A 23,806-nucleotide genomic window follows, 5' to 3' on the forward strand; every position below is an offset into this window, starting at 1 on the left:
ATAATTTGGGTGAGAAATGCACTTCAGAACTTTGCCCGTGCACACCTAGGCCCGTGCACACGAGGGTCCTGACTTCTAAGCAGTGGTCCGCATTTCGTCCGGCTTGCAGCTCTTTTTGTTCTTGAGACCTTGATGGACGGATGGTTCATCCTCCTGTGCGCCAATCCAAATATTTTCTTACACGTTGTAACAAGAAGAATGGTTTGTATATTGCCTAGTCTATGTGCTGGCCACGGACGAAAAGAAAACATAGCTTTCCTTGAACTTCGTAGGGCATGCTGCATGTAAAAGCGTACCCCGGTTTTGTCATCAACCCAGCTGAAAAATGTTGCCGTGTTGGAGAAAGTGTTTTGACAAGAGACAGGAACAAACTACTTGGCCAGAGCGAAAAATCAAACGTCAACCCCCGTTCTGCATCAACGATCGAGCAACATTTTGGAGAGCCGTGCAGGTTTCACGCGGCGTACTTTTCCAAGAACTTCAACATCAGCTCAGAGATCTCGTCAAGATTCGTCTCCAAAGCAAAGTGTCCGGCGTCGACAAGATGCACTTCAGCATTTGGTAAATCCTTCTTGAACGCCTCCGCCCCAGCTGCTATGAACAGCACGTCTTTCTCGCCCCACACGGCTAGCAGCGGCACCTGGCTCGTGCGAAAGTAGTCCTGGAACCTTGGATACAGCTCGACATTCTTCCGGTAGTCGTAGAATATGTCGAGCTGGATGTCTACGTTACCCGGTCGGTCCAGCAGGGCTTGGTCCAGGGTGTACGCCTCCGGCTGCACCACGGACGGGTCGCTGAGGCCCATGCTGTACTGGAATCTGGTGAAGTCGGCCGAGGTCAGCATGCGAATCGCCTCGCGGTCTTCCTTGCTGCCGGTCGCCCAGTACTGCTTGATGGGCGCCCAAGCATCTCCAAGGCCCTCGACGTACGCATTTCCGTTCTGAGTGATGACGGCCGTGACGGCCGACGGGTTCTCCAACGCGAGTCGCAGTCCGGTCGGAGCGCCGTAGTCAAAGATGTAGATGGCGTACTTGGACGGCGCGTCGGGCACCTCCTTGAGCCATCTTCCGATCGTCTTCGCAAAGTTGTCGAAGCTGTACACGTAGTCGGAGCTCACTTCCGTGAAGCCAAAGCCCGGCAGGTCGGGTGCGAGCACGCGGTACTTCCGTGCGAGGATGGGGATCAGATTGCGGTACTGATGCGACGAACTGGGGAAGCCGTGTAGGAGAAGGACCGCGGGAGCTGAGGTTGGGCCGGCTTCGCGATAGAAGATTTTCTCGCCTGTCGAGAGGGTCAGGTAGCGCACAGAATGAACCATTGCGTCTGCTACGGGACAATGTCGGGTGCGAAATATCCTGCTGCTTTGCTCTTTGTTCGGCTTCAGTTCAGCCGTGATCTCTCCTTCGTTCTCTCTTGTCGTTCCATTCCTGAAGCGCATTCACCGCATTCTTATATATCCCACGACGACGTGCTCATCTTCTAGACTGCTCCGTTCACACATCAGTCTAAGATTAGGAATCCTGTCGCTCGTGTAGGAATACATGCTCAACAACGCTTGGTGTCTTCTCTGCCAACCACCATCTGGCCCCGCGCCCTTATTCACCATCGATGACTAAACCGTCGGGGTTAGCTCGTCCTCGCTTCAGAACGCCCATGGTACAGAACGTAAGTTAATTCACGTTTGTGATCGTTCGATTAGTAAACGAGGCCACGAATCTCCTTTTATTTCAAAGCTAGGCTAGTGCGGGTTCGTTCTAAAGCACTTTGAGTTACGTCGCTGGCTGTGTACAAACGGCACGGCAGATTTGGATGATCCTGGGGAAACGCCCTGCATCTCGCTCACCTACGTCATAATTCTAATCATTTTTTCGGTCGCGCTTTCGTCAGCTTCTCAGCTCGGGGTTGTACGAGGACAGGTGTTTCCTCAAAACATTCTATTGGAAGTGCTGCATCCATGTGAACAAAGTACTCGCTGTCTTTCATGGCGTGGCATCTATCGGCGTCACGGTCTTTGAGCGCCATCGAAAGGCAAGGATCGAAGTGCCAACATCACACACTACAATCAGACTAAGTCAGGGGGCTTTTAGAACCTCGTCCCATATTATTCAAAGGCCGGTGACGGCGCCCGCAATCCCAAATCCAGTTCACGTTCTAGTCTCTTTCGTCACAAGTCGCCTCCGCGGCTCCATTCGATCATCAGACTATGCTACCTAATTTCCTTCTGCTGATGCTCATGCCCGCTTTCCACGCGGGGAAGTGCTCGGAGTTCGGGTCGGATTTTCACAGTTTCGTCGCCCATGTACGAGACCCGACTTCTGTCAGCTGTCTCATTCGCCAATGAAGGTTTCTGATCCTCGTGGGAAGCTTGCTCCTCACGTCGTCGATGGTTGCCCGGAGCTCGGCCCGCAGCGCGTTCAGCTCGCTCTGCGCCTGCGAATATGCGGGTTCATCCTTCGTCCGGGAGCGCCAGACTTGATCGCATGCTTCGTACAAATCCAGTAAGGACTTTACGACTGATTCGAACGCTTTGGCATGTTCGAAGTTGGAGGTAACCTTGTCGTACAATGACTTTGAATCTGACATTCTTCTGGTAGAGGATCACTATTTGGAGAAGATGCTAGACTAATGGGGAGTCTATTTTTGATATTCTGCGGTTCAATTGTCTCGATACATATTACGAGCAGAGGTTTCCATCCTTGTAAGCTTCTTTGTCCTACTGGTCAGTTGTTGACCCATCACACACGTTTAGGAGAGGACATGCCAACATACCCTTGACAAAGGGCCCTTCTGCAAACTCCGCGTTTGCCTATGTAGGACGCCCTGGGTTTGTGCCGCCAAGTTTGCTTCTTGATGCAAGATCATATCCGTCGAACTACCACTTTGAGGCCAACAATGGTCGGGTGCGCACAGCGGTCGTTCGATGTCACCAACATACCCGTCGAATAATGCCACTCCAGGCATGACATTGTATGAAAAGGCGTCTTCTGGCACATCCCATCTCTTTTGGCCACGTTTCCAGACCGTCCCTCTAAGAGCAAAGTTATCCGCGTCGACTCTGACCATTTGTCTTATCTTCGAGCATGCACTTGTCAGAACACCGGCCTGGACATGGTTCCAGAAGTCGTTCCGGCCCATGCCAAATCTTTTTAGGGGCTGAACAACATCTGCTCGACTGTCAAGCACGACGTAGACAGTGCCCTTGGCGACCGCTGCGAACATGAAGGTGGCTAGTCTTGACATGGGACAGCCGTCCTCCTCCAAACACTTCGACATGCACGTGTCTCGGATGACCTCTGGAGTGAATATGTCGTAGAAGAATAGGGCATTGGGAATCTTGTCGCGCAGCTGGCCTGCTCGCGCTGCGTGCTTCACGTCCGCGAAGAAGACGAATGCCTCGGCAGAGTGATATCGCGAGTGATAGAGAGTCTTACGCGTTCTGACCGCCCTGTCGATCTGCATGACCCTTTCTCGCTCGGTGATCGGAAGCCATATTCTGTTGCCGGTAGCCATTGTGGCTGGGCCAGTCGTACTTTGAACGGCCCGCTTGATGTCTGGAATTTAGAAATGCCCTAAAACATGGAGGGGATAATTTTCGGTGCAGGCCGTGGCAGAACGTTGGTGCAATTGTGAATGTAACAGAGCAGTGAAAGGTTTTGAGTCGTCACGTTGACATGTTTCTGCCCTTTGACGAGCTCACAGTCGATTAGTAACTGGAAATGAGCTCTGATCCAGACAGGTTCTTTGAGTTAGGAGGATTTGCTATTGAATGAGTAAACATGCGAAAGCTTACCTGCGGAGAAAGATCCTAACGTGGGTTATTCTTTAATTGAACATACAGGCTTCACGGCCATTATCTTCGCGTTTCCTTGTTCGTCATAACCTTTGACCCCATCTGCTACGCACAAAGAACTATCTGTCCAAGACGCATTCCGCAACCGCTCACACCAACCTTGTCTGACTTATCATGGCACAATCAGTCCCCTTTCTTGAACTGCCTAGAGAGATCCGGGCCAAGATATACGGCCATTTCTTTGATTTTGTTGGCCCAGTCAGCTCGATCACCGGGCTCGTAGATCTCAAACCGATAGCACCGCTATGCAAGACACACTCGCAGATACGACACGAGGTGCTCAAGCAGGCCGCGGTAAGATGGCCGGTCACTCTCCTCGATTCCTCAAGCAGGCGCAGATTTCTCAATGGCCACATAGCGGCTGCTGAACCGGGCGCTCTTGGCTTCAAATGCACTTACTGATACAGACAAGACGCTGCCAACGCTTTCGACACACGGCGTCTTGTTGAACTGATCGATGCGCTCTCTCCGGTCGAGTACGGCAACGACGAAGCGAAAAGGGCCGTAAGTCTGCTCAGCGTCGACAGAGGTGCCCACCCGGTTTACCTCACCAAGATGTGCAGCTACCTTTTCGAATTGAGGGCTCACGAATGGGACGTCGAAATCTTCCTTGAACCGGCGCCCATCTCGCATGTTCGTGCGAGACTGACAAACTTCAAAGGAGACTTGGGCAGGCTTGGGATCCTTCGATAAGGAAAAAAGGACTTGAATACAACCCGGTACCCAAGGACAAGAATGGATTCGATCTTGAGCCCTTAGGAGGAACACTGCTATCGGCGGGTAACGACTGTAGAGACCGTTTAGCGGAAGTATTCAGGTCAGCGGAAACCAGGAAGATTCAAGGAGTTTAAAAAAAGGCCACCGGCCAAACATCACGAAAAGAGAATTAAATAAATAATCTCGATCAAACCGGAACGACTTAGAGTAGGATGGTGGAAAGAACCCATCGCCGCCTAGGCGTGTAGAACTGATGTGATTTTCACGCCCGTTAACGTATTCAAATCAAATTCGAAAACAGCTCCCGCATTCAAGACGCCTTTGCTTCATCCTTGTGTCGGCGACAGATTATGGCAGGGCAAGCACAGGTTCTCAAGCATGCCATATCTCCTCGCTGCAAGCTGCAGACATGGATGCTAGTGGAGCTTGTCCATGGGATCGGCAGTTCAGTAAAATGGGCCAGAAGAGCGAGCTGCTAGGTAGAGAAACTGAACTTAGCAGATGCGTGTGACGAGCGTTTGACTTTCCAAGCTCCTTATCCCGGACCTGCGGTTGTTAAGGTACATCAATTGGCGGGGTCAGAGAAGGACTTTTGAAAATACAGTATAAATTCACCGATGATTAGCACTGATGTTCTTTTATCATCATCATTATGATCCTTGGATATGGACCTATAAAGAGACCATGCCCTACGCTTTCTTGGCTAAAAGTATGATGCTCGTGCCAGGGGCGTGAGCGTAAAGAAGTGCCTGATGGGTTTCGAGATTCTTGGACTAGTCAAACTCCCTGAAAGATCAGAGATATAAGTATGCATTTTCTGCTATGTGAGTGTGGGGGTATCGTAGTCTGTACGTCGTCCTCCGTGTAACCCAGAAAAAGCTCTCAAACGAGATCATGCAATTTTCCATTTCAAAAACGAACAAAGGAAACAACGCTGTGTCCGCGTGTGTATGCACTTGAAGGACGTCGTTAACGGATAGATCTCTGGAGCGTTGTAGAACTTTGTCACATGACCATGTCCTCATCCAATCCATTAAGGCTTGCCATGCCGCTCTGCTCTCTAGCAGCAGCATAAGCACCGTAACTGTTCTCCATGTCCTGCATGTTCTTGTTCCAGTTACCACCGCCTCGGTAAGCCGGATCGGTAGCTTGCCTGTAGGTCGCCGATTCGGAGTAGAGCCCCTCGCTCCGATCATACTCTCGCTGTGCGAGCATCTCATACCCAGTTGTCATGTACGGCTCGGCAGTAGACGCACCGAAACCCGATGTGGCCGGTGGTGAACGTGCTTCAGGAGCCGATGCGGGCCTGCTAATCTGGTCAACAGCAGCAATGGCATCATGAGGCGAACCTATGCCCTGCGCCTCTATGACCGCTCTTTCGTATTTCAGCCGTGCCACCTCCTCTTCCCTTTGCAGGGTCGTTTCCAACCAAGTGGCCTGCTCCTTCGCTATGTCGTAGGCACCCAAATTTGGCGGTGAAATCCGCCAAAGCTCCATCAATCTGTTTCGCTGATCTGCTTCTGCGTTGCGGAATAATGATACCTGTGATGGGAAAAGTGAATGGGGGTCTATGCCGTTCTGCACTAGCATTTCTGCGATCTCGTTGTCTGACAGCGGTCTTGTCTCTGGCTCGGGGGATGACTGGGGTGTCTGGAGAGAGAAGGAGGTAGGCGGAACATAGTGCATGCTGGCATATATCTTTCTTGGCTCTTCACTCGGGGGCTTTGGTTGTTGCTTCTCCTCCGGCGGCGGAGTCGGGTTCGAAAAGGTCATCGTGCGAGCAAAGAGGCCCGCCAACTCGTCTTGCTGCCGCATGTCTGCTGCTTGCATCTTCACAAGCTCGCTTTCAGCACGGATCGATACCCCGATGGACGCGGAGTCGCACTGCACGAAGTGAATAGTCAGCCAGTGTAGCGGAAAAGGGAAAGATGTCTGTATATGTACGTGGTTGCAATACTGAGGCTCTGAGAAGACGGAAGCTGTATAGGCAACAGGCGTTTCATAGCCGCAGCTTTTGCAGTGGTGCATCACCAGCGGCCACATGGAGATATTCTTGAAATGAGCAGGAATCATGTGGAAAATGGGGCAGTGGCTGCGGTTAGTATGGCAATGTACGGAGTACAGATGAGCAAAATGAAATGTCAAGCAAAGAACAGGCAGCGTCAGACCGGCAGCGTTTCACTGGCCAAATGATGGGAATAGTCGACGATTGTCCTTGAGAATCCGAGACTGGGTTTCCTGGGTCCTCGCAAGGTCCGTAAGGTGATTATTCGGAGCACGCCCTTATAACGTACGTTGAACCTCAGAGAATCGTTCAGCACGATTGAGCAACAATTCGACCGCGCTACAGTTGACGGCCCAGCAAGCGAGGTGGATATTTGAACATTTGCTTGCCCAAAAAAATGGAGCCTAGAAGAGAGTCGGTGTATGTGGGTTGCGTTGAGACGGAGAGCTCGAGGGTGAGCCCGTCCATCGACCAGGGCACCACGCTTATTTAGAATCAACGTCATGCGGATGCCCCAAGCCTGAAACATACAAAGAGTGCGCGCTAGCATCCTGTGTGGACCAATGAATCTGACTTTGCTGGCGACCTGATGACTTGTACAGTGACAAGAGCCATTTTCGAGCAATCAGAGCGCGCTTCCTGCGGTGAATTTTGTGCTGGCGAGCTTAGATACGTCGCATGACTGCAGCCTGCGCATGAACCGCGAGGTACGAGGCTCCTTTGGGCTCACTTTGGCTCAAGCTGCTAGTCTGGTTCGTAAAAGATTTTAAACGATCTCTGCTGCGTCTTCAAAAAAGACGACAGCGGCACGGGCTGCATGAACTCCTAGTTGATGCCCAGCTTGGTCAGGGCTCGCGTGCTGTGCGCCAGCTCACGTCGTTCAACTTTGGATTACGAAGTAGGCATATCCCTTCTCAGGGAACAGAGCTGTATCGTCGAGATGGAATGCTTCGTTGGGTCCGGAGCAGAAGTTCGCGCTCATATACCCCAACAGACATACAGCGTCCATTCTGCTCTTCCAATCGAATTTGGCTTGTTGTTCTGAGGCACAAGATCTAATAGAATTCGGCTCTCTCTCCCTTTCTTCCTCCCTCCCTCCTTCTCCCCCCTTCTTCTCTCTCTTTATATACATACACATTTATATGTATATGTATGTATGTGTGGTATAACACGCCTCATGAAGCAGCCATGTGGCAATAAACAGCAAATGCACTCCTGCAAGCCATTCGTGAAGCTGAATAGGCTGCACTGAGTGTGGAATTGTGTGCTCCATTTCCACATGGCGCGCGTGAATTGAAAAGCAGTCTGCTTTCCGGATATGGCTCTATGAACGTCCAACTGCTATAAAAAGGGAACGGCGGCATACGTCTACACTAGGAATCCTCCCCGTGAGATTGATGCAGAGCGCTTGAATATTGCCTCTTATTGAAGCCTCAGACGACAAATCGGGCAAAAGGAAATGCTTCCGCGCCATCTAATGAAGACGTCCTGAGATTTAGAAACTGAGAAGCACAATCTGCGCAAGAACACTGGCCTGGAAACGACTTTGGACGTTGAAGCGAGGTGTGTATAACAAAAAGTTCAAAGAAAAGTCACGCAGCACGAAGTTTGAGACGACATTTTGGGCTTCCAAATTTCTACGTCGCAAATCTTGCTACATCAATTGCTTGCTTGGATGTATGCATCATGCTCGAGATTTTTAGCAAGCTCCGTTATCGAGCAGTGATCTTCCTTCTCGTTCGCCATTCGCCGTTGCCATGCGTGCCATTGTTGTACATCCACCCTCTTCCGGAATGCGTATAAGCCGATGTGACACATTCAATCCTGTCGCCCCTTCAATAGCCTCTTGGTCACCTTGTCCTTCTCGATGATGTACACGTGCGCACCCCAGCCTGACAGCGCATCTCTGTCTACAGCGCTGAGCAACGCCTGCGAGACGGTCTCGAAGAGCTCCTCCGGGCCCAGGCCCGGTTCCCAAAGGCCTTCGCACATGCCATACAGCTGGTCAGAAGCGGTTCCGCTCACGATGAAGTCCTTGGCGAAGTCAATGCAGCCTATGCTGTCGAATCCGCATATGAATGGTTTGCCTGATCCATGGCGATCAGCGTTTGGTTGCTCCCCACTGCGAGATCAAAGAAGGCAAACATACCAGTCTTCCCGTTAATACCTGCTACGACCGGGCTTACAAACCATGGTCCGAATCTCCTTTCGTAAAGCGATGTGCTCACTAGGTTCGCAAACGTCTCGGGACTGATGTTCCGCTCCTCTCGCAGACGGTACATGTTAACTTTGTACCGCATAAGCTCGGAGACTGTGATTTGGTCGGTGGCAAGGCCCGTGAGACCTAGGTACACGCTGCCGGGGGAGATGGTGTAGATCTTGGGATGATTGTTCGATACCGTCAGCGCTTGCATGCCGAGACGGAGATCGCAGGCTATGGCGACGCAGTCTTTGCCGACCATGGCGACGCAGGCGCCGCCGTTCAGGCTGAAGGGAGAGGACTGGGACATGATGTGTCAGTTCGTAATTGCGACGCAGATTGGGGGAATGCGAAGTGATTGATGAGGCTGTAGGGCGACGACGGCAAGATGGTAGCGAGGTGAAGCGCAATCAGGTTGACTACTGGTAAAAGTAGGGAAGGTATCATTGTATAGAGAGCGCAGGAGACGTACCATGTCGTGAAATGGGCGAGGTTTTGTGGTATAAGTGTTTGTTGCGTGTTGCAGCTAGGCAACGTGAGTTACGTCTGTGTTCGGCTGCGGACTTGTGAAGCTTGGGCCATGCAAGTCTTCTCTAGGAAATCAGTTCTATATCATCCTCCAGAGCGGGATCACGAGACGAGACAGTTCAGCAATATACGAAACTCGGTATCTCATAGGGTTAGAGAGTGCCCCAAGTAGACAGCGCGGTTCGTGGTGCATAGACCTAAAAGAGCGAGAAAGCCCGTCGCGCGGAGGAATCACATAGTTACGCACGCGTTAGGGAACTCTCAGCATCCTTAATGGGTGGAGCCATTGATAATATACATATCTACACGTACACAATTTCTTGCTTTCTTCAAAGGGTTAATAGATGTGCCTTTTCCATACCGGATGCGCAATGCGGCTTTCGATCCCTTGATCGGTGTGAGGCTTTAGCCATGCCTTACGAAAAAATAGCAGCGATGTAAGTAGTCGAGCATCAACGGAGTCACTTTGCCTTCCCACTCGGCCAGTTCTTCCATCCTCTGCCATGTCCTTTCTGCACAGAAAGGTCAGTATTTGCTTCAAAAGTTGTAGCATCACATGCACACGTACCTGCTTCCATTCCCTCACCAATTCATCCATTTTAAGCATGGCTTCCTTTCGTTCCCTGAGCTTGCCTTTCATTTCTCTCTCCCACTTGTGGCCCTTGACCTTCTGCTCCTCTCCCGTGCCCTTCACCCTCAATCCTCTCTCTTCCCTCCTCCGTAGCTTCTCCGCCGGAGACTTTATACTGAACGGTAGCAGTTCGGCAACACCATGGCGCTCAGCGGCTTTGCACAGCATAGCTTGTCTGCGCAGTCCATAGTACGGTCCCCGCCACCGAAGCGTGATGGGGTTCCGCCAGGGAAGGAAAGGGTTGTACGTCGGGTCTGTGAATGGTGTTGAAGCGCGTAGCAAGTCTTGCGGCGATGGCTGCGATATGACCTCCTCCGTTCCATCTTCGGCTTTTCGTATTACAGGCTCAGGCCTAGGGGGTCTCTGCGGCTCGGTGGCGTACGGTCGTCCTGGGGGGAACTTCTGGAAAAAACGAATAAGGATCTTTGGGAGGGTTTTGGCGAGTGCAGCGTACGCCTGCGGATTCGACACCGTCTGCGTCACTGCTTCCACGGCCATTGCGGCAACTGTGAAGAACAGGAAAGCAAACAAAGGAATGAGAGAGGTGAGTGACAATTGGTGATGCCGCGGGTGTGGTTGCGGAGTTTGATACAGAGAAAGTTTCCCGTTTTGGAGTCCGAACCTGGAATTCCGCTCTAAGCCTGTGCTGATTTGCCAAGACGAGCAGACACATGAACCAAGTTGATCCTTGACATTGTCGCGACTGCACATCTCACGAAGAGCTTTGCAAACATGAACGGCTACAGTAATGGCGTACCACCTCCACCTCCTTCAGATCCTATCCCCCCGCCGCCCCCCTCGGATCCAATACCGCCTCCTCCGGATCCAATACCACCGCCTCCTCCCGTAGACGATATCCCTCCGCCGCCACCTCCACCGCCAGCACGCGCACCGAAAGACGACGATGAGGATAGCCTTGCACCGAACTTAGCGGCGCCGAAGAACAAAGTCGTTAAAAATGCGGTACCTAAGAAGACCCCACTTAGTATCGAGGATATCTTGCGCAAGAAGCGCGAAGCAGATGAGGCTGCTTCTAAGGTAAGTTTTTCTGGCGTATCTGTTTCCTTCCAGAAGCAAGCATTCTCATGCGCATGTTCTAGAGCCTGTGCAGAATCGCTAACGTGTAGAATTGTGCAGCCCAAGTTTTTGTCGAAGAAGGAGCGTGAACGGATCGCGTTGGAGAAGCGGGAGAAGGAAGTCGAGGCGTTGAGGAAGGCAAAAGAAGCTGCATCGATGAATGTCGCGAAGAATGGCTCCGTGAATGGCAATGATTCTTCCCTCTCAGCATCCTCCGTGCCAACCGGTCCGAAGTCTATGAGCGCATCCACGTTCTTGCGCCCTCGTGGTGTGCTGAAAGACTCCGAAGAGGAGCCTTCACGACACTCTAGAGATTCCAGCGCGCGAAAACCTGGCGGATCAGAAAAAACTGCAGATAAACGCAAGAATCCTGAGGATATTGAAGCAACACTGATGAGGGAACGGTACATGGGCGCAGATAACTCTCAATCCACATTTAGCGCCAAGAAGAAGCGGAAGCGAACGACAGAGAAGAAGTTCAACTTTGAGTGGAATGCCGAGGAAGATACGAGCATAGATTACAATCCAATCTACAGCGAACGCGTGGAAGCCGGCTTCTTTGGCCGCGGCCATCTCGGTGGTATGGATGCGGAAGAAAAAGCTCGAGAGTATGCCCGCATACTGAGAGAACATGATGGCAGCGGTGGCGAGAGAGCAAGGCAATACTTAGAGTTGGAGAGGCAGAGAAGAGAGAACAACAGACGAGCGGGCCTGGACCGCCACTGGTCGGAGAAGAGGCTTGAAGAAATGCGGGAGAGAGATTGGCGCATTTTCAAGGAGGACTTCAGCATCAGCACCAAAGGCGGTTCGATACCAAACCCAATGCGAAGCTGGAGCGAATCTGGCTTGCCACCCCGACTACTTCAACTCGTCGAGCAAGTCGGCTACCACGAGCCCACACCTGTTCAACGAGCCTGTATACCCATTGCACTGCAAAACCGCGACCTCATCGGCATTGCTGTGACGGGTTCGGGTAAAACTGCCAGCTTTCTGCTGCCGTTGCTAGTATACATCGAGCGTATGGAACCCCTGGGTGAGCATAACCGCCAAGACGGGCCGTATGCTATCATTTTGGCACCGACGCGTGAGTTAGCACAGCAAATCGAGATTGAAGCGAAGAAGTTTGCAACGCCACTAGGTTTCAAGTGTGTGTCCATCGTCGGTGGACATAGCATTGAAGAGCAGGCGTACCAGCTACGCGATGGAGCAGAGATCATTATTGCGACACCAGGAAGATTGGTGGATTGCATTGAACGAAGAGTTTTGGTGCTCGTACAGTGCTGCTACGTCATTATGGACGAAGCGGATCGCATGATCGACTTAGGTTTCGAAGAGCCCGTTAATAAGATCCTGGAAGCATTACCGGTTACGAACCAGAAACCAGATGATGAGATGGCAGAAGATAACAGAGCCATGTCTATGAGCGTTGGCGGTCGACTGAGGTACAGACAGACGATGATGTACACAGCAACGATGCCATCAGCCGTCGAAAGGATTGCCCGCAAGTATTTGGCCCGACCAGCGATCGTTACCATTGGCAATGTGGGCGAGGCTGTAGACACAGTCGAACAGCGCGTCGAGTTTGTGGCCGGAGAAGACAAACGTAAGGCTCGCCTCCGTGAGATCCTTACGAGTGGTGAGTTCCAGGCTCCGATCATCGTATTTGTCAACATCAAACGCAACTGCGACGCCATCGCACGCGAGATCACGAAAATGGGTTTCACTGCTGTCACGTTGCACGGTTCGAAAACCCAGGAGCAACGTGAGGCTGCTCTCGCCTCCCTCCGCAATGGCCAGACGGAAGTTCTTGTCGCAACGGACCTGGCAGGTCGTGGTATCGATGTGCCAGACGTGTCACTAGTTGTCAACTTCAACATGGCGACTACCATTGAGCAGTACACTCATCGCATTGGTCGTACGGGTCGTGCTGGGAAGAGCGGTGTTGCCATCACGTTTTTGGGCAACGAAGATGCAGATACAATGTTTGACCTCAAGCAAATGCTACAAAAGAGTAGCTTGAGTAAAGTTCCCGATGAGTTACGACGGCACGAGGCGGCACAAAGCAAGAGGATCAAAGGTAACAAAGGAGGTGCTAACATCGAATAGCCGTTAGCGAAGGGAGAGGTCAGTGCTCACAAACCATGACGAGACTTCGTAGAATTTGGAGTCAGTGTCTTAAAGGCTTAGAATACATATTAATTTCACAGCCATGAAGCCAATTTTCTTGCCTTTGTGTACATCATCGAGCAACACTTTTTCTGCGATGAGTTGCAAGTCTCGCTGATGGATGTACGCAATGATGGAAGCGGAAGTACGCTATGGGGTCTCATTCTATGACAAAGGAGGCGGCCAACCCAATCCTAATATGTACAAATGAAACTTGAAGCTAAATTATAGGTCTGCTAAACAGTGTCGCGTACTAGACGTTTTCTCAAGAAACGCAAACTTGCAATTCAGAAATGTTGCTCTGCTTTGTTTGCGCACGGAAATGGTGAATTGTTGCAGAACTTCAGGAAGCCTTTTCCCTAGCGGATTCAGCAATACCCTGGCCTTCGGAACTAATCTCACTCCTCGGCGTACTCTTGATGCCGGGGGTGACAACTCCATAAGTCGCAATATCCAGGCCAGAATCTTCTGCATCTACATCGGCTAGATATTTAAAGTCCAGGCCTCTGAGCTCATCCTCTTCTGTGCATCGCAAATGCAGACCAGGAATCTTGTTGATAATGAACAGCAAAATGCAGGACACAAAAAAAGACCATGCAGCACAGGTTGTTGCAGCAGCCAGCTGATATCCAAGCTGAACCCAGTGATGTTCCCACCATCCGCCCTCGTAAGTGTTGTTGACGCCATCCATGGCTGGCACGTATGATGCTGCGAAGAAACCGGTAAGGATGTCGCCGACATATCCACCAACACCGTGAATGGCAAAGATATCAAGTCCTTCATCGATACCAATGAGATGTTTGTATTCTATGTCGAGTCAATACGTCACCTCAGCGAGGAGATCTTGAAGACTTACTCATAGTAAAGTAGGAACAAATGCTGGTGAGGACCCCGACGAGAGCCGCTGTGTAGACAGGTACAAAACCTGCCGCAGGGGTGATTCCCACCAAGCCAGAAATGATACCGGAGCAAAATCCTATGATGGAGAATTTTCGATTTTGCACGTATTCAATCATCACCCAAGCAATGCCACCACCACAAGCTGCCAAGTTGGTGTTAACCACGACGTAAATGCTTCGCAAGCTCAGATTGGCGGTACTGCCGCCATTGAAAGCAAACCAACCAAACCAAATCAAGATGGTACCGAGCCCGACGAGGAAGGGGTTGTGACCGCGGAAGTGTCGAACCTTGGGATGCTTTGATTCACCACGGGGATCAAGGCGAGGTCCAAGCATCATGCTCCAAGCAAGAGCCGAAAACCCGGTGGCAATGTGCACGGGACCCGAACCAGCAAAATCGTAGACGCCAAGGTTATAGAGCCAACCGCTAGGATTCCATTCCCAATAAGCAAGGATGTAGTAAACGAACGTTGTCCAGCAAAGCAAGAAAACCATCGACGGGAGGAGTCTGCCGCGCTCAAGCATGGCACCTGCCAAGATCATGGCTGTCGCGGTGACAAATGTGAATCCAAAGGCCGCGTACAAAATGTCTGGGACATCGCTGTTCGCCAGCGACGGATAAGCGAGCACGTTGTGCAGGCCGCCGAGCGAAAGGTCCCCAAGGATCGGGTTCGTCGTGTGCGATTGGTACAAGGAGTACCCATAGATCCAAAACTGGATGCCACACGCGCAGGCGCAGAAAAGCGACTGAAATATCATGGTCAGGGCGTGCTTGCGCCTATGCATTCCAGCATAGAGAAACCCGATCGCAGGCGTTATCTGCCAGCAAAGGACAGTGCAGACGAGAAGCCAGCACAAATCACCCTACACGCTGTTAGCTCAGAGTCCAAGGCCATGATGTGAAAGTGACGTTTACCTTGTTGTAGGGAGCGTTAAGATCTTGTGTCATTACATCGCCACCTGTGGGAGTTGTGCCATAGTCTGGCCATTCTGTGATGGGCGAGATCTCCGACATCTTCGTCACACTCCAGATGTACACAGAGGCCAATAAAGCGTAAGATGTGCGGTAGGTATACAATCAAATTCCAAGGTTATCTACTACCTTTGAACTACGACTGCAAGCCCGTGCGCTGGAGATCAGCCCATGTTTAAATCTACACAAGATACGGATGCCATGTGTTTGACTTGATGTTATTCGCATACGGTTGGCTCTCTGCTTTACCCTATCTCTTGGAAATAGCACAATTACAGACACCATTGGTCGATGTTGTCTCGTATCTCACGTCCATTGTGGTCCAAGATGAACCAAGACTTCTGGCCTACAATTAATTCAGCTGTCTCAGCCTGGTGTGTGCCTGTCAATGTCAATGGAGTGCTGATAAAGGGACTTCTTCATCATTTACGGGCAAGATTCCGAAGAGCCGAGAATATAAGAGGCTTGTTTGTTCTCGGCGGATCGATGCGGAGTGAGGACTTAAATCGAGCCAAGCACGTGGTTCCGCTCCAAGCCTAGGCATACTCCACCCTTATCGCGTTGGTCAACCCGCGCTTTTATGTACTCGGATCATGTATCCAAATTCATGCTTTTTATATACAGTGGTGGCTATTTTTTTCGATCGCGTTATTCTTCTTCAATTCTTCCGGGGAATCAAGATGACATGTGAAGGTCGGGTAACACCCCTTGAGTCCCGCATCCTCCTGCGTACAATAGATTTGTACTGATTACGATCATCCTATATAAGCCGAGGTAAAAATAAATACTGAAAGGTACACCGTATGAGCTTCTTTCAAGTGGGCTTAACTTTGAGACTCGTATCCTTCATGACGACGGCGTTTAATTTTTCTCAGGGTTTGGAATTTCTTCTGTACTTTCATAGATGCACGGGCTGTGATTGAGCCAAGCCTACGTCAAGGCTTTAGCATGTCGTTATATAATATCCAACATACAAATACTTTCGCTATATGAAATCAAATATCGTCACCGAGATAGGTTGACATTTAACACCAATGGGAGTAGCTTGCATCAAGTCTTCGTATTAACCACTTTTTATTTTGTCTGGCCGGGCCCTCACTTAAGCAGAGAGCAATGAGGACAAATTCAATGATAAATGAGAAAAAGAAGGCAAAAAAGTTAAAAAAAAAAGGAGCGAAAGAATAGGATGTCCATTCTAGCTGTTGACTTGTTTCTTTTTATTCGTCACACGAAGATATGATCTTGGAGAAACTGCGAAGGGAGAATTCTTGAAGAGTAAATAGAACATTTTCCATACCTATGTTTTTGCACCATATGCGTCAATAGAATGTATAGTACTGTACAGGTAACATTTCTATTTTCCCCTTTTATGCGAAGAACGAAGATCAATGGACCCTGATCTTTTTCCCTCCTGTCTCTCCCTCCAGCACCATCGGTTCCCTCTGTAAATACCTTACGACTTTCTTCTCTAGCTCTCCAACTATCGCGCCTCCACTCAACGCTCTCGCCTCGTCCACGTTCCAAGGAAGGACAGAGCCTCTATACATACCACTCTTGGCCCAATACTTCATCAATGTTGTTGAATCTGCGTGGTTTAATCCTGCGAGCCGAATAACGTCGGCTTTATCCAAGGTATAGAGAACACGTTCGTCGATGGGGACGAACGGAGAGTGGAAATTAGAGAGTGCGAGAGGATCGGGATTTTTGTCCGGGGAAAGGGATTGCAGCTTTGAGTAGTTTGATATGGCTTCTGGAGGAATTGGAGTTCCTGAAGTAAGTGCCTGCCGTGTTTCGGCTATGGAGATACCAACACACATGGCATCAGCTTTTGCGCCATCTGATGCTGAAGTTGCTGCTAGGACCATACCGCCGTTTGGAAATTGGGCTGCGCCGGATAAATGTTGAGCGAAATGATTGACAAGGGCAAGATCGTGCGCATGCACAGAAGTCAATTTGCCAGCGTCGTTCAAGACTTTGTATTGGGATTCAGTCATCACGTGCGACATGTTATCCAAGCACAGGAGCACGGGTGGGCGTTCACCAGCCGCAGCATTGATGGATGAGTTCGTCTTTGTAAGCTCACGCCAGAACACTTGGAAGACAGCCCAAGCACGATCCTGGTCGTTCATGCCGAGTTCTAGGAGACCAGCAAGAGACATACCCTCCTTTATAGGGAGGTGAAATTTAGGTTTTTCGCTGATGAAAAGCTTCTGGAGAACTTTTTCATTAGCATCCAGAATTTGCTTGAGTAGTTTTGAGGTGTAGGCTGGCTGAGCGTATTGAACTGGGGAGGTGCCATGAATTGGACTAAAGGCCGTATGACTACTCGCAAGTTCGCGGCCTAAAACGTTGTTATTTTCTTCCTCGTCGAACATGGAATCAAAGCTTACCATCTGGAAGATTGATAACAACCCATCCACGAAGGAAGGCCATCGACATCGCCTGCAGAAGCAGGACCGATTTTCCTGATCCCTTCTCTCCCACAATGACTTTCCTACTCGATTTCTTGATTGCTATCTTCCTGGAAGCATTCTCCGCATCTTGGTCATTCAGATGTTCCCCACTGATCCCGTCCATCTCCTTTCCTAATGCCCTGCTTTCTTTGGTCATCAGGACTGCGGGAGTGTGAAAAAAAGACCATCCCTGCTTTGTCTTGAATGCCTCTACTGCGCGCAATCGATCTATGATGTCTGGAGACAGTGTATATACCTCTGATTTGTCAACGCTCACTGCGTCTGCGCTCAGAGGCGCGATGGCTTTTACGGGCAAGGCATTGGTGTTGCTGAGCACGATACGTTTACGGAATGCTTTCCTTTCACCCGGTTCTGGCGGTCTAGCTGCCTTCTGTGGCGGGCCTTTCTTTTTCAGTCGCAAAGTTCTCACGCCTTTAGCGGGTCCCGGCGATGGGTAACTGTTGGTTGATGAGGTCGAGAAATAGTGTGCGGAACCGAGGGAAGATTGACATCGCGGACCCCTCGAGCATAACGCGCTGTCAATGGCACCACGCAAGGGCGTTAAATGCAGACATCGCGATGGAGGCATTTTCGCCTCTCTTAATCGCGATGACGGGATAAATGCGATTGAATGAGCGTAGATGAAAGAAGATGTTTGTGTGTAGGGTGGTTGCGAAGCTCAATTGAGACGAACCCAATATCGGAGCTTTCCACCGCCGATATTTTTTTCCCAATCTGGAATTTCTCCGCAAAAAAAGTTCAAATCCATGTGCACCGTCGCATGGTGAAAATCCAGTCAACATTCACCAAAGAACAAACATGGTAGACGCCGAAATGGCCGACCTTTCCCTCGAATCGCCCACGGGCCAGATTCAGTCCGAGCTTGCCATGACCATCGCCGACGAGACGCATTCTCGACCTTCAGTGTCGGTCTCCAAGCCCATACCTTTCACTTTTGACCTGGGAAATCTTCTCTGCAACGATGCAAATCCCTTGCCCGCGAATCACACAAATTCCGATATTGACGCTGCTGCGCGGGATTGCGCCCAAGGTCTCATAAATCAGCTCCTCACCACTTGTCCCATCAAATCGACGCAAGAGGGTGTGCTGATAACTCTGCCGACACCGACAACACCGCTGCCCAGAGAGAAACCAATCCCTCAGCCAAAAGAACCCACGAAATGGGAAAGATTCGCCGCAAAGAAGGGTATTGCTGCAAAGCGAAAGGAAGGAAACAAGGTGTACGACGAAGAGAGCGGCGAATGGGTTCCAAGGTGGGGTTATAAAGGCGCGAACAAAAAGGGCGAAGAAGACTGGCTAGTCGAAGTTGATGACAAGAAAGAGAGCATGACTGGAGAGGCAGGAGATGTTCGAAGGGAAAGGAGAGCGGAGAGAAAGGAAAGAATCAAACGACAAGAACGAAGGGAAAGGGCAAACGAAAGAAAGGCAGCGCGAAACAAGTCATGAGGCAGTTCGGCCTCTAGTGCAAATTCATTGAGACCACGAACAGGCCTTGCTTTGATTGCTTTGATCGGAGAAGGACACATCCAACGTCCTGGAATGAACATCTTGCAGATCAAGATTCCAGCCCATGCGCTGCAATTTACGTGATGAATGAAACTTCTGGTTTGAATTGGGCTCTTAAATTTCTAGTATTCCTTTATGGCAGAGGATTTTGAGTTGGTCTTTTCATATTGAGTACGATGACTTCATAGATCAGTCGGCCAAACCGAAGGCAACGGACAATCCAAGCATTCCAAGTCGTCTTCTTCCAAGAGGAATTTCCTACCATTGCAATAGCTACTAGTGCTACAGCATTATGAACACGCAGCAGCAGCAAGTCAATCGTAAAAATGACGAAGCAGGTGTCTGAACAGAGTGTAATAGCGAATGTTGTTGATCCTGCGCATTTCAACCAACTTTAGCTGAATCTCAATTAATATTTGGGCAACAGATCTCTGCCTGTATGTCCTATCTGACGACCCTGACCCCGCACACAATGACAACCAATCGACATGTCAGTCCGCAAGCATCAAATCAATCTAATGCAAGAGTCACGTCGGCCATCTTCAGACTGGAAGCGGCTGGAATAAACCGCTTAAAAACACGCCACTTGAGCAAACTATTCTCGTTAGGCTTTGTGCGTTCCGCTTGGGGCGAAGCATCAACGCTAGCCTGATCGTGTGCCTAGTTTTAGTCTACGGTGCTACCACCGTGCAGTCCAGCGAATAGCTATCTAACCTTCGCGCCTCGAACCAATATATTAGTCCTCAGACAATGCTGTCCTACCCTATTGATTATGCAGGAATGAGAGGGAATCGATGAGGAGTCAGATGACGAGACGCCCGCATGAGGGCGCCTGGCTGACAATGGCCGTATAGCCCTTTTAAAATACCGCAGTAGTCTCTCAAAATTTTGCAATTTCTTTAAGAGAACAGATGAAAGGCTCATATCGGAAATTTTCGATTTAATGCCAGAGGCATGATAGGACCCTCGAAGCAGTGGCTCCCCGCATTGTTTCTGTGCATAGTGAGCGTACAAAGCAATATCCTGAGTTAGTCCTGTTCACATTAAGAGCCTTTATCACTTCTCATCTCACTCCAGTTGAACGCGATGCCACGAGCTGCAATGGAACCTCGTACACGACTCCAAATGACCTCACATTTGATCTATATTGCAATACCAATATAGACTCTACTGCCGGAGACTTTTCCCCCCCGGTATATTACACTGACGACGACGTATATGCGTGTATAAACAGGTGTTCTGAGTTTAGGATATGTTATGGTGTCACATACGCAGTATCAACCAAAAATTGCACCTTGAAAGGATCTGGTTTCACCAGCGCACTCAATTCAACCAGCCCTGATGTAGGACACACACATTCCGCTGCCGTCAGTCCAATTACACAGCTTACCAATGGCTACGACACGGACTGCGGATACATCAATGGTAGCACTCATACCACATACAACGACATGCCCTTCACCGTCATTTGCGGTATGGATATTGCGAGCGCAGATTACTGCCCAACTGGCAATTCGTCTTGTCCCAGCCACGCAACCAGCTTCCAAGGATGCATCGACCTGTGCGCACAAAGCCACCCGCTTTGCTGGGGAGTGTCATACAATCCAGACTTGAAGGCAGGCTGGGCCAATTGCTACCTCAAGGACGGCCGCGCAGCTCAATTGACTCCTTCATCTTATGCACCTGACTCCGAGGAGAGCTATGTCATACATAGTGCTCAATTTTTCGTAACCAATGGAACTGATGTGCCTTATGACTGCACATCTGGCCCAGTGGGCAATGGTACTTACAATTTTGTTGTCTACTGTAACACAGGTCAGCAGGGTAATAACATTTGGGCGTTGCACGCAGACTCATTACAGGAATGCTACGCAGCTTGCTTTGTGTATGATGGTTGTATAGCTGTTGGCTACGACCCAAGCCTCGCGAATGGCTGGGAGAACTGATACATAAAGAATGCAATCCCCACGCCTGTCACATCAACTAACATGACACTCGCGGTGAAAGCCACAATCGCGAATGGCACTCTTCCATCCTCCATAACCAGCACAGGCTCTAAGCGTCCAAGAAAGGATTGGATTGCTGGAGCAGTGATTGGCGTTCTTGCCATTCTCGGCGTGCTGATCGCGTTTTTGATTTGGAGAAGACGGGCGCCGTCGGTGCCGGATGAACCGGCGAATATAGCTGTCCCATATGAGAAGCCAGAGCTGGACGCGACGAAACGAGACGATTATACGATTGCGAAGCAACCGCTAATAGAGCTGGAAAGCATGGAAGGGAGGACAGAACTGCCGGTCCGCTCCAAATTGTCGGAACTGCCAGGCTGACTTCGCTCAACTTTTTTGGACCATTTTTGGCTAAGCAGGTCGTTTTAAATACCTGAAATTCCGAGGATCAATCATAATAAGTCATGAATTAAGTAGGATCTATATCAGGTAATGTTGGAAAGGCATTCGCTCTTCTGACCAAAGCGGCACACTTGCGGACTGGTAGTGACGAGCATATTTTCATACTTTGCAGTGTCAGGAGTAGGAAAAAAAATTACCATTATTCCTTAACACTAACCTCGTCTGAGATATCTCTGAAACCTTTGTCTCGGAATTCAATCCTCTTGCTCCGTGTGGTTATGCCTCGATGTATGCCAGAATGTGGATATTGATGGCAATTGTCCGCTCAGTCCTAGAGACATTGAGAAACCCTTCAAGATTGTGATCGTATTTGGTGTTGGGACAGTGGCAGAAGCCGTTGCAAATGACGGACCGAAAGGTGGTAACAAGAATGACAACGTTCTTCACTCCAATGCTGTTATGGGAAAAAGTGTGCAATCCGAGGCTATTGTGTACTAAGCTAACCTTGCACTCTTGTCCTACGGCGTAGTGTATTCAAGGATACGACTGCATAACAGAAGATCGTGGTGGCTCGGATTGCGGAGTGCAAGCAGAGAAGTCCTAAGGGATTTTGACACAGTCAGTCTATATCATCAATTTCAATATGAATCATGCGCAAGATATCTAACCGGAAATAGGTCGACGTGTCCGTTATCTTCATCAAAGGCCTCCATTGCGATTTTTAGCCAACATACGCGTTCGTTTTGATCAGAGAGTTCGAGCATGGAGTGACGAGACCTCTGGTATCTCAGTATCCAGCTTGAACCTCCATGTACTTGCTCCAATCCACAGTTTCATTCAACTTGAGGCCGTTCTCGTCATAGCAAGCAGCCACACGCAAATATACCTCGTCATCTTTGAGTTGATGCGGATTCAAGCTGCCGGCAGCGACCGCGTGATACAACGTATCATCCACAGGGAAGCCATCTGGCGCCCAGGCTGTGCCATCGCCGCGGGATTGATCATCGTAATAATCAAAAGCTACCCTAAGAGGAAGAACGGTCAGATTGTAGCGTACGTGCCCTTCGTAGAGAAGTCGAGCGGGAAGGACATCTTCATGTTCATCGTCAATGCGGTTTCCCTCGAAGAGCTCGACAAGCTTTGTGACCATGTCCCAGCTGAATGTGTAGAGCTGACCGCTTGCATATATGAAGGGATAGTCGTGCTGTAGTCTACGGCCAATGTAGGTGCCCTTGACGCTATTGCTCCTTATACGCGGCTCCAGCCACACATCCCAGAACGTTTTTGCGTCGATGAAGGAATCCTCATCCATCTTCGAGACAAACGTGTAGGGCATGCCATGCGAGACTAGATACTTGAACGCCTCGAGCGTTTTCACCGTGTTGGCCCATTTGTGATCCTCATTCTCATGATCAAGCATGATCAGATCACCATAGGTGGCATTTTCTTGCTCTATGAAAGGATGCCAAATCGGACCAGGGTCAGAGATCACGAACCGTGAATCGAAGTGTCCGGTGCTCGCGTAGAGCTTTTGCCAGGTTTTACGAATAATATGTCGTTTCTGCATATGAGTAGCTTGCGATATTGTCAAGATGAGCCATGGTCGCGGGCTGTTTGCAGGTGGATTGTTTGACAGCAGAATGGACGGGTTGTAGAGACCGTAGTACAGAGTATGAAACGAAAGGACAACGAAAATCGCCGTGATTGCAAGAAGAAAGAACGGCGGCCGTCTGGACGGCGGCGGATAAGGCACCAGCATCGCCCGCAGAGCGACGTGAATTTCTGGTCATCTCCAGCATGACGACGAAGCAACGCTGGTATTTAAGAGATCTGAGTTCTTCGACGAGCAGGAGCAGCTACGCAATTTCTCGTATCTCACTCAGCTTCAAGGATCATCGTGCTACGACAGTCAAGAGGTTGACGATCCCCGCAAGGGACAAGGCAGATAAGCCTTATCACCGTCGTTTGGGGAGGCAGCGGGCGCTAACGTGATGATTACATTAGCTAGGTTAATTGCACATCGTGATTTAGGGTTTGATGACGTTTCATGTTTGGGGGTGGTGAGGACTGCCGGAAGGTAGCCTTAATGGGCGAAAGCTACGAGAGACAACAGCCTCGAGGTCACAAAGTTTATGTGGACGTTGTGGAGGGATCAAGTGTCGTTGAAAATTTTGAAGCTCAAACAGTTTTCATCGTTAGGCACGGATATCGTGATGTGAACAATCGTCTCTGTTCATCATCTCGGACAAAATCACCTACAATGTGGATTGAGCCGAGACCAACTCGTCTTGCCTTGACTCATTATCTAGAATGAACTTCCAACAGTATGCTGTCTTTGATATACACGTATCAATTAACAAATTTGGGTTTCTGGAGGAACAGACCAAAGAAAATAAAACCATTCATAAGTGGTAATTTAACTTTCGTATTGG

At 49.9% G+C, this 23,806-nt stretch overlaps 12 protein-coding genes across 13 annotated transcripts; 4 read left to right on the forward strand and 8 right to left on the reverse strand.

Moving 5' to 3' along the window:
• Positions 1-297: 297 nt before the first annotated feature.
• Positions 298-1,522, reverse strand: PV09_09107 (uncharacterized protein). The gene has a single exon (XM_016363101.1). It carries the CDS (start codon positions 1,436-1,438, stop codon positions 455-457), a length of 984 nt encoding a protein of 327 aa, XP_016209021.1. The 5' UTR covers positions 1,439-1,522; the 3' UTR covers positions 298-454.
• Positions 1,523-2,674: 1,152 nt separating this feature from the next.
• On the reverse strand, positions 2,675-3,510 carry PV09_09108 (uncharacterized protein; the record flags this gene model as incomplete). Its single annotated transcript, XM_016363102.1, has 2 exons — positions 2,675-2,713; positions 2,770-3,510. The coding sequence occupies 2 exons, from the start codon at positions 3,508-3,510 to the stop codon at positions 2,675-2,677; spliced, it is 780 nt and encodes a 259-aa protein (XP_016209022.1).
• A 664-nt stretch (positions 3,511-4,174) lies between these two features.
• On the reverse strand, positions 4,175-4,483 carry PV09_09109 (uncharacterized protein; the record flags this gene model as incomplete). Its single annotated transcript, XM_016363103.1, has 1 exon — positions 4,175-4,483. One exon carries the CDS (start codon positions 4,481-4,483, stop codon positions 4,175-4,177), a length of 309 nt encoding a protein of 102 aa, XP_016209023.1.
• Positions 4,484-5,249: 766 nt separating this feature from the next.
• PV09_09110 lies at positions 5,250-7,020 on the reverse strand. Of its 2 annotated transcripts, XM_016363105.1 has the most exons (2): positions 6,512-7,020; positions 5,250-6,451 (listed from the first exon to the last, which is right to left on the reverse strand). In XM_016363105.1, the coding sequence occupies exons 1-2, from the start codon at positions 6,638-6,640 to the stop codon at positions 5,573-5,575; spliced, it is 1,008 nt and encodes a 335-aa protein (XP_016209025.1). In that variant the 5' UTR covers positions 6,641-7,020; the 3' UTR covers positions 5,250-5,572. The 2 variants fall into 2 exon arrangements, with proteins under 2 accessions (XP_016209025.1, XP_016209024.1); XM_016363104.1 differs by having other exon boundaries at positions 5,250-7,020.
• A 1,159-nt stretch (positions 7,021-8,179) lies between these two features.
• Positions 8,180-9,338, reverse strand: PV09_09111 (proteasome subunit beta type-3). The gene is made up of 3 exons (XM_016363106.1): positions 9,245-9,338; positions 8,722-9,073; positions 8,180-8,659 (listed from the first exon to the last, which is right to left on the reverse strand). Exons 1-3 carry the CDS (start codon positions 9,245-9,247, stop codon positions 8,391-8,393), a joined length of 624 nt encoding a protein of 207 aa, XP_016209026.1. The 5' UTR covers positions 9,248-9,338; the 3' UTR covers positions 8,180-8,390.
• A 142-nt stretch (positions 9,339-9,480) lies between these two features.
• On the reverse strand, positions 9,481-10,530 carry PV09_09112 (uncharacterized protein). The gene is made up of 2 exons (XM_016363107.1): positions 9,869-10,530; positions 9,481-9,812 (listed from the first exon to the last, which is right to left on the reverse strand). Exons 1-2 carry the CDS (start codon positions 10,427-10,429, stop codon positions 9,762-9,764), a joined length of 612 nt encoding a protein of 203 aa, XP_016209027.1. The 5' UTR covers positions 10,430-10,530; the 3' UTR covers positions 9,481-9,761.
• Positions 10,531-10,631: 101 nt separating this feature from the next.
• Positions 10,632-13,458, forward strand: PV09_09113 (pre-mRNA-splicing ATP-dependent RNA helicase prp28). Its single transcript, XM_016363108.1, has 2 exons — positions 10,632-10,969; positions 11,069-13,458. The coding sequence occupies exons 1-2, from the start codon at positions 10,664-10,666 to the stop codon at positions 13,112-13,114; spliced, it is 2,352 nt and encodes a 783-aa protein (XP_016209028.1). The 5' UTR covers positions 10,632-10,663; the 3' UTR covers positions 13,115-13,458.
• A 59-nt stretch (positions 13,459-13,517) lies between these two features.
• On the reverse strand, positions 13,518-15,345 carry PV09_09114 (uncharacterized protein; the record flags this gene model as incomplete). Its single annotated transcript, XM_016363109.1, has 3 exons — positions 14,990-15,345; positions 14,031-14,937; positions 13,518-13,981 (listed from the first exon to the last, which is right to left on the reverse strand). Exons 1-3 carry the CDS (start codon positions 15,086-15,088, stop codon positions 13,518-13,520), a joined length of 1,470 nt encoding a protein of 489 aa, XP_016209029.1. The 5' UTR covers positions 15,089-15,345.
• An 889-nt stretch (positions 15,346-16,234) lies between these two features.
• PV09_09115 (uncharacterized protein) lies at positions 16,235-18,222 on the reverse strand. The gene is made up of 2 exons (XM_016363110.1): positions 17,437-18,222; positions 16,235-17,387 (listed from the first exon to the last, which is right to left on the reverse strand). Exons 1-2 carry the CDS (start codon positions 18,086-18,088, stop codon positions 16,432-16,434), a joined length of 1,608 nt encoding a protein of 535 aa, XP_016209030.1. The 5' UTR covers positions 18,089-18,222; the 3' UTR covers positions 16,235-16,431.
• Positions 18,223-18,268: 46 nt separating this feature from the next.
• PV09_09116 (uncharacterized protein) lies at positions 18,269-19,362 on the forward strand. Its single transcript, XM_016363111.1, has one exon. It carries the CDS (start codon positions 18,319-18,321, stop codon positions 18,964-18,966), a length of 648 nt encoding a protein of 215 aa, XP_016209031.1. The 5' UTR covers positions 18,269-18,318; the 3' UTR covers positions 18,967-19,362.
• Positions 19,363-19,980: 618 nt separating this feature from the next.
• On the forward strand, positions 19,981-20,972 carry PV09_09117 (uncharacterized protein; the record flags this gene model as incomplete). The annotated part of the gene is made up of 2 exons (XM_016363112.1): positions 19,981-20,053; positions 20,104-20,972. 2 exons carry the CDS (start codon positions 19,981-19,983, stop codon positions 20,970-20,972), a joined length of 942 nt encoding a protein of 313 aa, XP_016209032.1.
• A 42-nt stretch (positions 20,973-21,014) lies between these two features.
• PV09_09118 (uncharacterized protein) lies at positions 21,015-21,872 on the forward strand (the record flags this gene model as incomplete). Its single annotated transcript, XM_016363113.1, has 2 exons — positions 21,015-21,320; positions 21,672-21,872. The coding sequence occupies 2 exons, from the start codon at positions 21,015-21,017 to the stop codon at positions 21,870-21,872; spliced, it is 507 nt and encodes a 168-aa protein (XP_016209033.1).
• Positions 21,873-23,806: the final 1,934 nt, after the last annotated feature.

Source organism: Verruconis gallopava (genome assembly GCF_000836295.1).
Source record: "Verruconis gallopava strain CBS 43764 unplaced genomic scaffold supercont1.54, whole genome shotgun sequence".
Lineage (NCBI taxonomy): Eukaryota > Fungi > Ascomycota > Dothideomycetes > Venturiales > Sympoventuriaceae > Verruconis > Verruconis gallopava.